Consider the following 13,134-nt stretch of genomic DNA (forward strand, 5'->3'; position numbering starts at 1 on the left):
ACAAATATATTTTCTTTAAAATATCTGGTGCCTTCAAAACACTCATTAAAGTAGATTTGAATGATTTTTGTAAAATAACTATACTGTTTGTAATTAAACTTGTTCAAATTCCACTAAAACCAAAATCTACACATATTTCATCACAGATTGCATTTGTCCACACCTGCAACAAAAACTTAAATTTAAATTCAGGATTCATGTTAAACACATTATACTGAATTAGCTTCACAATAAGATCTGAATTAATCTGACCGAAAAATTATTTAGCTGTTAAATGTAAGTTGATTTCATTTCAGCATTGTTTAACTCCCGAAGTGCGGGTAGAACTAGAAAATGGTGCCAATGTTTATTTATGTAAGTGATTCAACTTAGACTGAAAGACCATCTAAAGGCTCAGAAACCCTTTGCAGGGTTTTGGATTCATTAGCTGGCCAGAGTGTGACACTGTCAGTCTAGAAAATTGAACCTTTACACAATATTCTGACTCTGAGATTTTGAATGTGGGGTTTTCATAAGTTGTAAGTCATAATCATCACAATTATAACAAATAAAGGCTAGTAATATCTGGCTTTGCATGGAACAAGTCTGTCTCATAGATTAGCTTTACTTTTTAAGTTGAATTACTGAAAAATATATACTTCTCCTTTTAATTTTCATATATGGCTGGGTGGATTTGCCCCAAAGTGGTAAAATAACCAAGCCAACATTATTAATGTAATACTAACAGTGTGTTTTTTAGTGTAGAAGAGTGATGGTGATGATTTTTTTTACTTAAAAACAAAGAATAACATTAGAAGGAGGCAGGGGTAAAGTGTTTAACAGGTAATTACTGAGAATTCCCATCACACCTGAAGGCATCATGTCAGCAGATCTAAAGAACCATAAAATTTTTCACTTTGCAGAACGCTAATGATAAATGTTCACTTCAGAAGGATAACTGAAGAACCACCTCCCCGTTTTCATCAGTTTGAACTTTTGCAGATATAAAGTTTGAGATTTTTAATCTGGCGGTAAAACGATCAGACTTGACAATCTGTAAATGTTTTTTATCATTCTGAAGCTCAGCGACGTGTTTTTGACCTCTCTGAACAAAGGACAGAAGACGGCACATGTGATCTGTTTTCTCAGCGGCAGTTCAGAGTTGGTGACTCTAGAGTAGAAGGCACAAACAGCTGCAGCACGATGACAAAGAAGGCCCAAGAAGAGAAAAAAATTAAGTTCATGTCACTTTCTGAAATCAAATGGGACTAATTGTCTCCTTCATCTTTGTCATCAGTCTTTGGACTTGGCCTGTCCAAACGGTCCAACCATCTTCATGGCAGCGTAATTCTGTGAAAATAAAGAAAGCAGGTTACTTCCTGTTCTGTTCAGTTCGCTCTGACGTTCATCCAGTGCTCTGATTCACCCAGACTTACAGGGAAGGAGTAGAGGAAGACCCCGAGGAAGAGAAGGATGAAGAAGAGGATGATGAAGAGGATGATAAGCCACTTAAATCGCCTCCAGACGATGAATTTGAGGGTCTTAAAGGGGGAGGAGAACCACAGGAAGGATGTCTCTGGACGCCTGGAAGGGGGACAGGAAGAGGATGCTTGTTTTAGTGTTTGGGTGAAAGACATCAGCAACACGAGCGCCTCCTAGTGGCTGGCAGCAGAAGACATCTTCATCCCTCCGTGTAAATAAATGGGACATTCTCCTCACTCGTTGACTCCTGTTGATTCACATTGATCTAACCTTGTTGCAGTATGTTTTTTTTCTCAAACACCCAAAACTTGAATTAGTTCTCCTAAGCCCCCAAAGCCCTACCATGATTTACTGTGTCCAAGTTCAGGGGCTGCATCCTTCCAAAGACACATTTAAGGCCAACTATGTCACAATGAAGTGACAAGGCTGTCCAGATTTGAAAAACACTCTTAATGTGTCCTCAAACCCTGTTTGAGGGGAAAGGCGAGACTTTCAGACCCAACATGGCAGCACCTGTGAACAGGGTAGCATTTGTTTGACTCACTGGGGTTCCTCCAGGTGAGGGTTCATGTTGGGCTCATCTCTGCCAAGTCCAGCTGGTCTCTCCTCTTGCTCCTGCTCCGTCACGATCTCTAGGGACATCTCCACCTTCCCCTGAAGCACAGACACTTATGACTCATCTTCGTAAGCCTCCAAAATGTGTGTTTTGGATTTCTAAATGTGTTGTTTCCACATCTGCAGATGAACAACAGAAGAAACGTTTGAATCTGCATTCTTACAGCGACGATCTTCTCTCCGTTTTGGTCGCAGGCGCAGGGCCACCACCCTTTGACCGTCTTCTGCTCAAACAGAGACACCAGTTTGTCTGCTGGCTGGTCCAAAAGCTGCAGGGTGCATTTCTCTGGGGACTTGGCAGGACGCAGCATGTGGTTTAGGTCCATCACCAGGTGGCCTGAGGGCACATTTACAGAGAGTTCATGAGAGTAAGTGAAGTAACGTCTACATTTTTAAGCCTTTCAATCAAATCAATCAAATCAAATATACTTTATTAATCCCAGAGGGAAATTAGAGTTTCAGTACACACAATTCAGAGATCAGACATACATGGGCAAGACACATGACAAGAACTGGTGACTGTGGTCATTCGCAACCCTGAGTCGCGCTACCTTAATAGAGACAAGAGGGTAACATGAGGATTGGTTCAGGTGGAGGGAAAAAAGGCACTTCAGAGCTACTCTCCAGCAGGAGGGCAGCTTTGCTTTGCAAAAAAAACAAAAAAACACCTCAAACAGAGATATGCAACAGACTTCAGACAACACAACATAAGTGTCCACTAGGTGGGGTGGTAGGTTGGGACTATCCCAGCTTCAGTTCCTGCAGCCACGAAGAAGCAGTGCATGTCACCTCTGTGTGGATAGGGGGGGAGCATTTAGGGTTGGAGGGTTGCAGTGACCCTGGAACGTTTCAGCAGCCTTCCCGCAGTCATGCCCAGGCTGGGATAGGAGACAGAGTTGAGTTGCCATAGCGACGGCATATTCCACATATCTTCTGAGGGGGGAGTTTTCGCTGGAGCCTTGCAGGCTCAAGGACGCCAGATTCCAATTAGAAATTGTTTTGAGGCCAGACAGAGATAATTTCCTCTCTGTCTTACAGTCTGCTGGTCCTCACCTCTCCGATTCCCAATAATGGACATTAATCTATCCCAATCCGTGCTGATTCGTCCACTCTCTCCTTGATGGCATCCATCTTTTGTGCCAAAGAATGAATCTCCGCCAAAGTCCCAAGCTTACGATTCATCTCGACAATTATTTGAGTCTGTGAATTTACAGCATGGTGCAAACCATCTCTGAGCTCCGGGATCAGGCCAACATTCCTCGACAGCTGGTTAATTTTCCGGTAAGCCAGGTAGCCTCCAAGGCCAATGAGCAGGAAACCTGACACCAACACCACGAATATCCACACGTCTTCAGAGTCCTCCACAGACAGCTGAGATAGACAAATCAAGTTCCACCGCTTCCAAGAGTCCAAGATGTATCCAACTGGGTCTGTCCCGGCAGGGCATCCGGGAGCCCCTTCTCCCGTTCTCATCGTTGAAAAAATTTAACCAATCGCGTTGAGAGACCAGCTAACAAGATCCATTTAAATGTATTTCAATTTCCAGAAAAATGCAGAAGCAGCCGTGCACCCAGCACCCAGAGACAGACAAAGGTCTTGAGGATAAGATATGGAGGAGAGGAGGAAAAGAAGCGTCTGCACCCTCCAAGAGCCAGAGGAGCAGCAAGCAAAAACCCTGCTTTCTTTTCATGTAGAGCGTTGAGTTTTCATGTAATGTAAATGTAATTATACAAATGACAGCTTTTTTATTCTAACACAACCAATTTTGTTTTATAAGCTTATTTCTGTGCATAAATAAAAAAAAGTAAGTAAGTCAATTGTATTTATATAGCACACAAAGTGCTTCACATAGATCAAAACAACAACAAAAAAGTGATTAAATCATAATAAAATTGATTAACATCAGAAATAATTAAGGCATAAAATTATAACATTTCATTAACAGATGAGATTACAAATTTGAGTTAAAAATAATTAAAAATAAAAAACTAATATTGACTTGGACCATCAGGTCAAATGGGTAAAATCACACCACTTTACATCTTAATATTCATAGTACTAGTTGGTCACATTGTTCTATCCCATAAATTATAATAACATCTGTTTATCTTCATAATTTCAGCGAAGAACTTCACTTTTTATTGCAAAAATTAGATTAATGAAATGAAATTATTGTTCAGTTTGGTATTTTTGGCTCTGAGTCCTAACCATAACTGACTCAGGTATAAAGTAGTCATTAAATGAAAAATGTTGTAGTTGTAATCCAATAAATTTGTTTTGAGTGAAAGTAAATCTTCATGTCAGCTTGAAAAGATTGGACACTTGGGAGCTTGGCTACAAAATCCAGCTGAATCAGCATTCATTGGCACCTCGGTGTGTGCAGACTAATTACTGAGCCATATCTGGGTGAATTATGGAGGATCCTGCAATGAAGGTCGGTTAGGGAAGTCTTGATCTTTGTTGACACTAAGTATGAAAGGCCGCAGGAAGACTAGACCTCAGCTCCGAGTGCTTTTCCAGAGTTAAATGTAGTTTGGCTGTAGGAAAATGGCTCGTGTCTGACCCTCACACCGTGCAGGAAGATTAACAGTCAGCGGTCCGAGCCGACGAGCTGACGACAGGCAGGCATGGAAAAAATGCTTTGAGGTGGCCACACACCCACAGCCGGTGTGAGGCGAAAACCTGATGGAGAGAAAAGGCTGCAGCGAGGCGAGACGGTGACAGACAGGAACAGGTCAGAATCTGGATTCCTCATCTTCTTCATGGCATCCCACCGCAGAGGGACACCGAAGCCCGCAAACCGCCGTCCTCCCCTCGCAGGCAAACCCGACCCGAGACACGGTGATGAGTTATTCCAAGGGACGGGGTTGGGGCAAAGTCAGGGGTGAAGGAAAGGCAAAATTATGACAGCTTGAGTTTCGGGATAACAAAGTAAAACCTGTCCCTCCTCTTGGTGAAATGTGCCGACGCAGTGGAAATGAAAGAGTGCTAATTCTAAAGATAAATGTTATCACAGTAGTTGTTCGTACGTCGCACATGTGGTCTCTGGGCTAGGTTTACACCCTAATCGTTGCCAAGAAAGGAGGAAAATATGTCTATGTGTCAGAGCCAGAATGACTTAAGTATCTGTCGGCCATTAATTAGTTTCACTTCAACAGGTAGAAAGAAAAATACCCAAAACATGTAATCACACAATTTAGGGAAAACCTAGATTATAAAATGATCTGTTGTAAGTTATTATTTTAGGTTTCAAAATAAAAACCTCAGAAACACAGACAGGATATTATTACCTAGAGTTAATCAAGACAATGTCTACTCACGACTTTTAATTTTTATTTATCCACCCATGACACTTTCTAGGATCTGTACATTATGGATGAGAGTATCAATGTTAAACTTAAACCAAAAAATAAAAAAGTGATAATAAAAAACATTCAACAAATCTTGCTGCGCTGTCACTGATGTTTTGATTTACCGAGGTAGTCGTCAAAGGAGAACTTGTCGTTGTCCCAGATCTGGATGGTCAGTTTGGGCACCAGTTTGCTCTCGGATTTATCCAAACTCCAGAAGTGTTCCTGTAAAAATGCAGAAAGAAAGAAATGTTTTTTAATGTATTTTTTTATTTTAAGTTGTATTCAGAATCCTGTTCAAACATGTCAAAATTATCTTTCGGTGTTTTTTTGTAACTAGACTTAAGACTAGGCTTAAAACATTTTTATTTGATAGGGCCTATGGTTAAAATCTGATGTTAGTCTAGATCTGGACAAGTGGGGGAGTAGAGGGAGGTGGAGTGTACAGTCGGTAAAGACGGCTCTCCCTTGCCCTGACTCCAACATGCCTCCATCTAAAAGGCTAGGTTATCCAGAGTTATCTCTGTAGTTATGCTGCTATAGGCTTAGACTGCTGGAGGATACACTGACCACTTTTCACACTCTACTGCTTTCTTCTACAGTCTGCTCTTTAATTGAATTATTTTCTGCAATTTCAGCTGTTAAATTTATTTTTTAAGTGTTTTTCTCCCCAGAAGAAGCTACAACGATGTTCTGCTGAGCTGTGGTGGCCTCATGGAGGGGGCCATTGGCTTGAACCCTGCTGCTAACCACTTAAACATTCTCCGTCTCCTGATAATAACATTAACTTTCCTTGACGCTGAATGTGCTACTACTAGTTTACCCGTTTAATTATAGATTCACAAGGATAAATACAATAAAGTTTATCTCTCACCAAATAGAATATTTACTGAGAAATCACAATGTAACCATAGAAACACTACTTGGTATATATGTTGTATATACTGAGCCAGGATCCTCGGAACCAGCCTGAACAAGTGAGTTTTCAGCTGCTTTTTAAAGGAGACCACTGAGTCCACTGATCTCAGGCTCAGGAGGAGAGAGTTCCAGAGTCTGGGGTCCACAGCAGCAAATGATCTGTCACCTTTGGTCTTTAGCCTGTTGCGCTGAACAACCAGTAGGCTTTGGTCACTGGACCTCAGGGACCTGCTGGGGGTGTAGGGACTAAGAAGATCACCAGTGTATGATGGTGCTTGTCCATGTAAGGCTCTAGGGACCAGAACCGTGATGTCATCACAGTGACAGTGCACCAAGAGGAAAATGGCAGCTTACGCACTAATTGACCTGTCTAAACACAACTTCTGATGTTTAGGAGCAAACTTAGAAGGAGAGCTGGTAAACACTGATGAGGTAACTAGTGAAAACAAAAGAGGACCCCGAAAGACGCACGCCCCGTCGGCACAGCAGAGGAGTGAGCCGTAGCTGAAACAGCAGACTTCTGTCTGGAGCCTGTTATTAAAAGAGACAACAACGTACTTTTCTGGTGGAAAATAAGCTGCCACCCTTCCCCAGATGTCATGACCAGCCTCAAAGTAATCGGGTGTCTGACTGTCACAGGCTCATCGAAGCGGGTTTTCAGCAGTTGGAGGTTGAAGCCGGTAAAGATAAACATTCTTGCATTTTTTTAAAGTTCTTATTATTATTTGTGATATGTTGTTATTGTTTTAGTAATAGTTTTTGTTATTCAGTTTCTGAACGGTGACGGTCCAAACCAACAGTTAATAGTTGATCATTCTCTTGAGGCGTACGTCATTATTTTTAAATTAGTCCCGGTAATAGCGTACACCTCGGTAAAATGTGGAGGAAACTAGACTACATCAAAATTTGGATACCGCTCAAGCCTAGTGCAGAGGAGTGATTTTAAGATCGACATTCTGAGTACTCCATCAATATTGTGTAACATATAACATGACAGGACCTTTTTATGGCTTGCCTTCTCACCAGAGTAAATAGAGACCAATCAGCAATCTTTACAAATGTCTAAGGTTGGGCTATGTCTCATAGCAATGATTCATATCCTCATGCTTTTGTGTGGAAACATTATCGGTCTAGGAACGGCGAGTAATTCATTTCTAATAAAGTCAGATGGTATGTTTTATTTCAGTCTGTATTCCTGGTCAGAGAAAGGCTCAAATTTAAAGAAAAACTATATTTGTGCTAAATAACTAATATATTAAATAAGACATTTGTTGTTGTATAACTTAACCACATGTTGTTGGCTTTCTTTTCCTCTAGCTTAAATAAGTTGAGTCTCTCAGGTCAGAGCAGTGCTGCATCAACACGTCCACTCTGTATCGACATGTACACACCATCTGTGTGAACACACACATCAGGGAGTGTATTATAGCGATTATCACCTCCGGTATAGTCACACCAAACTGCCAGACAGAATCTGAGCCCGTCTCATGTTTGTGCTAATTTGCTTCACCAAGTTTCCTCTGCATGGCTTTCCATTCCCTCCGTTTGTTTTTATCTGCGTGTGACACACTTTGGCTTTTGTCATGTTGATATAAAATATGAGTTTTCACACATGATTTTAAATAAGTCTCCAGTGATTTGTAGTGAATGTCAGTACGTCACCGGTCCTAAATACATTCAGCAAGAAGAGTTTCCATAAACAAAAGGCAGCACTTAGCAACCTCCCACAATGACAAATACAATAATTTCTGATGATAAATCAGGGTTATGTTCAGAAAGTGAGGGAGACGTGGTGTGAAATGTTAAATGTTTCTAATGTTGGGCTGTTGCTAAGAGAAAGTGTCTCGGTGACGTGTGATAAAGACCAAAGGATCCTAAAGGCCCAGAACAGCTAAAAGTGATAGGTCATGTGTTTTCTAATAGATCAGGGATTCCCAAAGTGTGGTGCGTGCACCCCCGGGGGTGCGCGAGCTGCCGCTAGGGGGTGCGCGAGGTGAAAAGTGTAATGGCTGCGGAGCTCAGAGAAGTCTGTCATATGTCACCATTAGCGTAGCCAGAAACTCATTTGTGGGTGGGCCAAAGAAAAGGTAAGTGGGCCCAATAAATGTAATTGAAAAAAAGTATATTTTTGCGCGCGCGCGTGTGTGTGTGTCCTCCACATGTGCCCTATAGCTTCATAACAATGCGCCGACCTTCAGCACTCTGGCCTGCGCACGCCGATGTGTTCCGTATTTGATCATTTTTAACGGTGTTGGAGAAATCTGAAGGTGGCGAGTCATTCTGGCAGATTGTAATTAACACCCTGTCTCATTAGTTTAAATAGCGCCAATAACGAGACGCGGTGACTTGAGCGGCTCATGGAGCTGTGCCGCGCGCGCGCACACACACACACACACACACAGATTCAATAAGCGCGCACGCTGCTTTAACTCCAGCGCGCCGTCAGACTGAAGGCAGAAATTAGCGCTGCCTCCTCCGTGATAAAAACTTTTAAGAGGTTTTATAACAACATTTTTCATTCAAGGTCAAATTAAGATATTAGCTTCTATTTTGGGATGATGTATTAAAGTCGGGTCCACTCCAGCCAGTGACTCCTCATGAACCTGACCACAAGTCCTGTTACTGCAGCATTTGTTAGTCCGCGTGGCAGCGGATCGCAGATTCAGCCACACCAAAACAGCAATAAGTCGGTCTGAGGCAAAAGTGAACCTCATGGCTTTTCCATCTTTTCCCGTATTTGATTACGCACAAGTAGGTGATCAGCTCAGGTTTACGCAGAGCAGAAGGAAGGAGAGCGCTCTACACACACAGGTTAAACGTTTCTACTTTAAGAAAACCGTTAAATTGCATTGTTTATGTGCTACCTGGGCACTCTAAATATTTATTTAAAATGAAATCAAAAGAAATTTTAATGGTATCGAATGTTTATTAATTACTATTTAAAAAAATGAAAGTGATGGGGAAAAAGGTCGATCATATCTTTTTAACCCTGTCTGTTTAGCTTGACGTCTGATATTGATATATATATACATATATATATATAATATATATATATATATATATATATATATATATATATATACATATATATATATATACATATATATATATATATATATATATGTATATATATATATATGTATATATATATGTGTATATATATATATACACATATATATATATATACATATACATATATATATATAATATATATATGTATATAGCCATGCCCTGATGCGGGGGGGGGGGTCGACATGGTCGGGACATAGAAGGGGGTGCGCAGCTAAATAAGTTTGGGAACCGCTGTAATAGATCATACCGTAGATACCGTAGATACTGTATTGATACTGTAGACAATGTAGATACCGTAAACACTGTAGAAACTATAGAAAGGTAGATCTTTGAATGGCCTCAGTGTAGTGAAACAGAAAGAGAGAGAGCTTCACCCTTTGACTTAGCTCATTTTTTGTCAGGATGGACCAACCCTCACTAGAGAAGAGCCTCTCTCTCCATCCAACCACAATTTATGAATGAGACACTTAAAACTCCACTTGAGGCAGCAACTGGAGGAATCTTTGCTCTTTTTGCTGTTGGGAACTGTGGCCTCAAATTTGGAGAAGCTGACTCTTATCCTGGCTGCTTACATTTAGCTGTTAACCACCCTAGTCCATGCTTATGGTCGTGGCTTGATCAGAACCACATCATCGGCAAAACACAGACATAAGAGCCTAATCCATGACTAAGACTTGAGATCCTGTTCATGAACACCACAGAAAGGATCAAAACAAGGGCCTTGCCTGGTGGAGGCCACCCCACACTAGGAATGAGCTCCACTTGGTGTCATTTATAGAGTTCTTGCCTTTGTTGTACAGGAACCGAACCGCCCTCACCAGTACCTCTTCAGAATACCTCATGGTTGTAATCTTTTTAAAAATCCATAAAACACGTGTGAACTGGACAACCAAACTCCAACTGATTAACATGGCCAGATCTGACCTATTGCCAGGACAAAAGCCACAGTGCTCTGAATCTGAGGTTCAACAATCGGCCAGAGCCTCCTTTCCAACCACCAGTGTACTCAGCATGGCTCGGCTCAGCTGTACCCTATGGTTTGGGGGGTTTCCATTACAAATGAGAAACTGCTCTAGTGGGTGGGCTCATTAAAGCAGGGTGGCCCCCAGATTTCGAAAAGTACGGCGAGGTGAACCCAACGCAACAGTTGAGAAGATGTTGTTAAACATTCTGCTCGGTCTGCAGATTTCAGCCCTGGGAAGATTGCGGGAAGCGAGGTGACTCCACCTCAATCAGTAACCCAAAGTCTCTGACGTAGAGTTTTCAAATACAATTGGAACCCCATTGAAGTTGGTCATAAAAAAGATTACGTGTTCGTTACCAAAGGAAAAGCCAACGATGCTGAATCGAGTTGAGTTGGTGCAAATGGAAAAAGGCCTATAGAGCAGACTTTCTAGGGACGGTTGAGAAAAGTCATCGCAGATAAATCAAGAAGATAAAACTTTCCTGTTGCTCTTTCTGAAAACTGGGACCAGAAATCATCTTTTGTTATTCAACAGTTAATGGCCTTTATTTGATATTGCGCCTTCTTGAGTTCTTCAACCCCCCCAAGGCGCTTTACAACACAATCCTCATTCACCCATTCACACTCTGGTGGGGATGAGCTAGATGTAGCCACAGCTGCCCTGGGGTGCACTGACAGAGGCGAGGCCAGCCGTACACAGGTGCCACCGGTCCCTCCGACCACCCCCAGCAGGCAAGGTGGGCTAAGTGTCTTGCCCAAGGACACGACAGCAGCATTCTGTGGAGGGAGCCGGGATCGAACCTGCAACCTTCTGATTGTTGGACAGTCAGCTTCACCTCCTGAGCCACTGCTGATATTCAATGAAACTAAAAGAAATCTAGTTGCCTTAAATCTAATCCAGATATGTTCTTCTGGAAGGAATTGTCAATAAATACATTCATAAACAATTACTACATCAAGAATGAATTACAATAAAACTCCAGTTACATAGTGTAGATTTTTAGGTTTATAATCAACCCTTGATGACCCGATCAAGCTGCTGCACCTCCCAGTTTCAGAGTGCTGATGGTCCGTTCATCAGCCTGTGTGAGGTTTCTGGCTTCATAAACTCTATTTCTGGCTCCTGCTTAGTTTCTGAGTCAAAGCTCTCCACCCAGCAGAGTTTTTCATTTAAAACTCCCTCTTGTCTTTTCAGCTGCTCGCTGATTAAAGATGCTGGTGCGAGCGAGCGAACGCCGTCGTAAAACATGTCGGCCGCGAGCGGCTAAAGAGGCTCGGCCCGCAGCCAAGGAAAGCAAATGACAGGCGAGTTGTTATTCCAGTTTTCAGAGCAGTGTTGTTTTAGCTCCTCGCTGCATGTTTTTGTTGAGTCTCTGAGATTCAGAAGCATCCACTCCTTCTTGTGGAAATGTCACATCATTATTTTTGTTAATTGCCGGCCTCGGAGGATCAGTTAGAGGGAAGGAGGCCTGCAGAGAGGACCTCACCTCACAAGTGCCTGACTCAGCGTTCAGAGCCAGAACTGCTGATGTATCAAACGTTTAAACTGGTAGCGTTTTGCTGTCTTTTACCATATTCCAATGGTTTCGTTTTTGAGAAATGTGTGTAACGTGTCTTTACCTTTTTGTCAACAACACACAGCTGCTCTGCGGGTAAATAGTGGAAAGGAAACAGGAATCTGTAGTTAAAGTTCCCCTCGCCACCCAGAGAGCGGTAGTGGACGTCCGTCTTCTGCTTGTGGTGCTCGTGTCCATCAAGCCAGCTGAGAAAAACGGTTTGAGCTTCAGTAAACAGGTGGCAGAACGAGGGAGGACAGAAATCATTTTCCCCTCTCACCCTTTCACATAGATGTCGCTCATCTTCTCCCCGCTGATGCTGACGTCATCTAGGATGACATCACTGGTGTTCCAGATGATGCAACGCAAGAAGAACCTGAAGAACGAAGGGATTAAATGAACTGATCTTTGCTGAATTTGGTTAAAACTCCTTTTTATTTTTTTAATTGTTGAGGCTGCTGTTGGATAATACTCGATGTGAGTAGGAGACGGGTTCAGGTGTGGCGTGGAGGATGCTGATTGCACCCGGACTTTGAACAGCACGCACCATCATGTGGGAAAGTTAGTCTCTAAATCTCACCTGGAGATTCTAAAATGTCTCAAACAGTTGAGAACCCTCGTTCTCATCTTACTGAACACGTTCGAGGATTATGTGAGATAAATGCTGTTTCAAAGTGGGGATCGGGCATTCGTGGGCACCTGAAACTCGTCATTCATTCAGGGTCGGAGAAGCTGGTGTCTTTCTCCACCAGTCACTTGGTGAGAGACAGGGGACACCTTGGAAAGGCCTCGGGTGAATAGACAAGTTTCAAGTCAACCTAGCCTGCATGTCTGGAGAACCTGGAGAAACCCCACACACGTGTGGGGAGAACAAGCTGGCTCCTCCAGGAAGTCTAAACAAGTGGGACGAATTTCGAAGCAACTCGTGAACCAAAAAATGCACAATTAAGACTCTAAATTACATCGTGACAAGGAAATGAAAAGAAAAGAAAAGTGAAAGGGCTGAATGACCGACCTTTTAACCATCCAATCAACAGCACTGGTTGAAGTGTTGGAGCAGGAAATAGATGTTCCTGTCTCCAGTAATCTTGATGAATGAATGTGTGTGCGTGTGTCTGTGTTCCTACTTCTTGGCCTTGCGTGGTGTGACGTTAAATGGAGGTCCAGGTGGTCCCAGAGACTTAGGGAAGAGGTCCAC

At 42.4% G+C, this 13,134-nt stretch overlaps 1 protein-coding gene across 6 annotated transcripts in view; it reads right to left on the reverse strand.

The window, feature by feature from the left end:
* Nucleotides 1–1,007: 1,007 nt before the first annotated feature.
* The window catches only part of dysf (dysferlin, limb girdle muscular dystrophy 2B (autosomal recessive)), a 112,316-nt gene continuing 100,189 nt past the window's right edge, over nucleotides 1,008–13,134 (reverse strand). For 4 of the 6 annotated variants that reach the window (XM_015946232.3, XM_015946229.3, XM_015946228.3 and 1 more), the window contains 8 exons: nucleotides 13,064–13,134; nucleotides 12,217–12,312; nucleotides 12,001–12,142; nucleotides 5,552–5,651; nucleotides 2,241–2,413; nucleotides 2,006–2,115; nucleotides 1,416–1,563; nucleotides 1,008–1,329 (listed from right to left, as the gene is read on the reverse strand). The exon at nucleotides 13,064–13,134 is cut by the window's right edge and continues 18 nt beyond it. In XM_015946232.3, the coding sequence (XP_015801718.3) occupies nucleotides 1,273–1,329; nucleotides 1,416–1,563; nucleotides 2,006–2,115; nucleotides 2,241–2,413; nucleotides 5,552–5,651; nucleotides 12,001–12,142; nucleotides 12,217–12,312; nucleotides 13,064–13,134 (897 nt within the window). In that variant the 3' untranslated portion in view covers nucleotides 1,008–1,272. The remainder of the gene's footprint in view (nucleotides 1,330–1,415; nucleotides 1,564–2,005; nucleotides 2,116–2,240; nucleotides 2,414–5,551; nucleotides 5,652–12,000; nucleotides 12,143–12,216; nucleotides 12,313–13,063) is intronic. The other 2 variants (XM_070548091.1, XM_015946233.3) reach the window with 1 other exon arrangement.

Source organism: Nothobranchius furzeri, chromosome 2 (genome assembly GCF_043380555.1).
Source record: "Nothobranchius furzeri strain GRZ-AD chromosome 2, NfurGRZ-RIMD1, whole genome shotgun sequence".
Classification (NCBI taxonomy): Eukaryota; Metazoa; Chordata; class Actinopteri; order Cyprinodontiformes; family Nothobranchiidae; genus Nothobranchius; species Nothobranchius furzeri.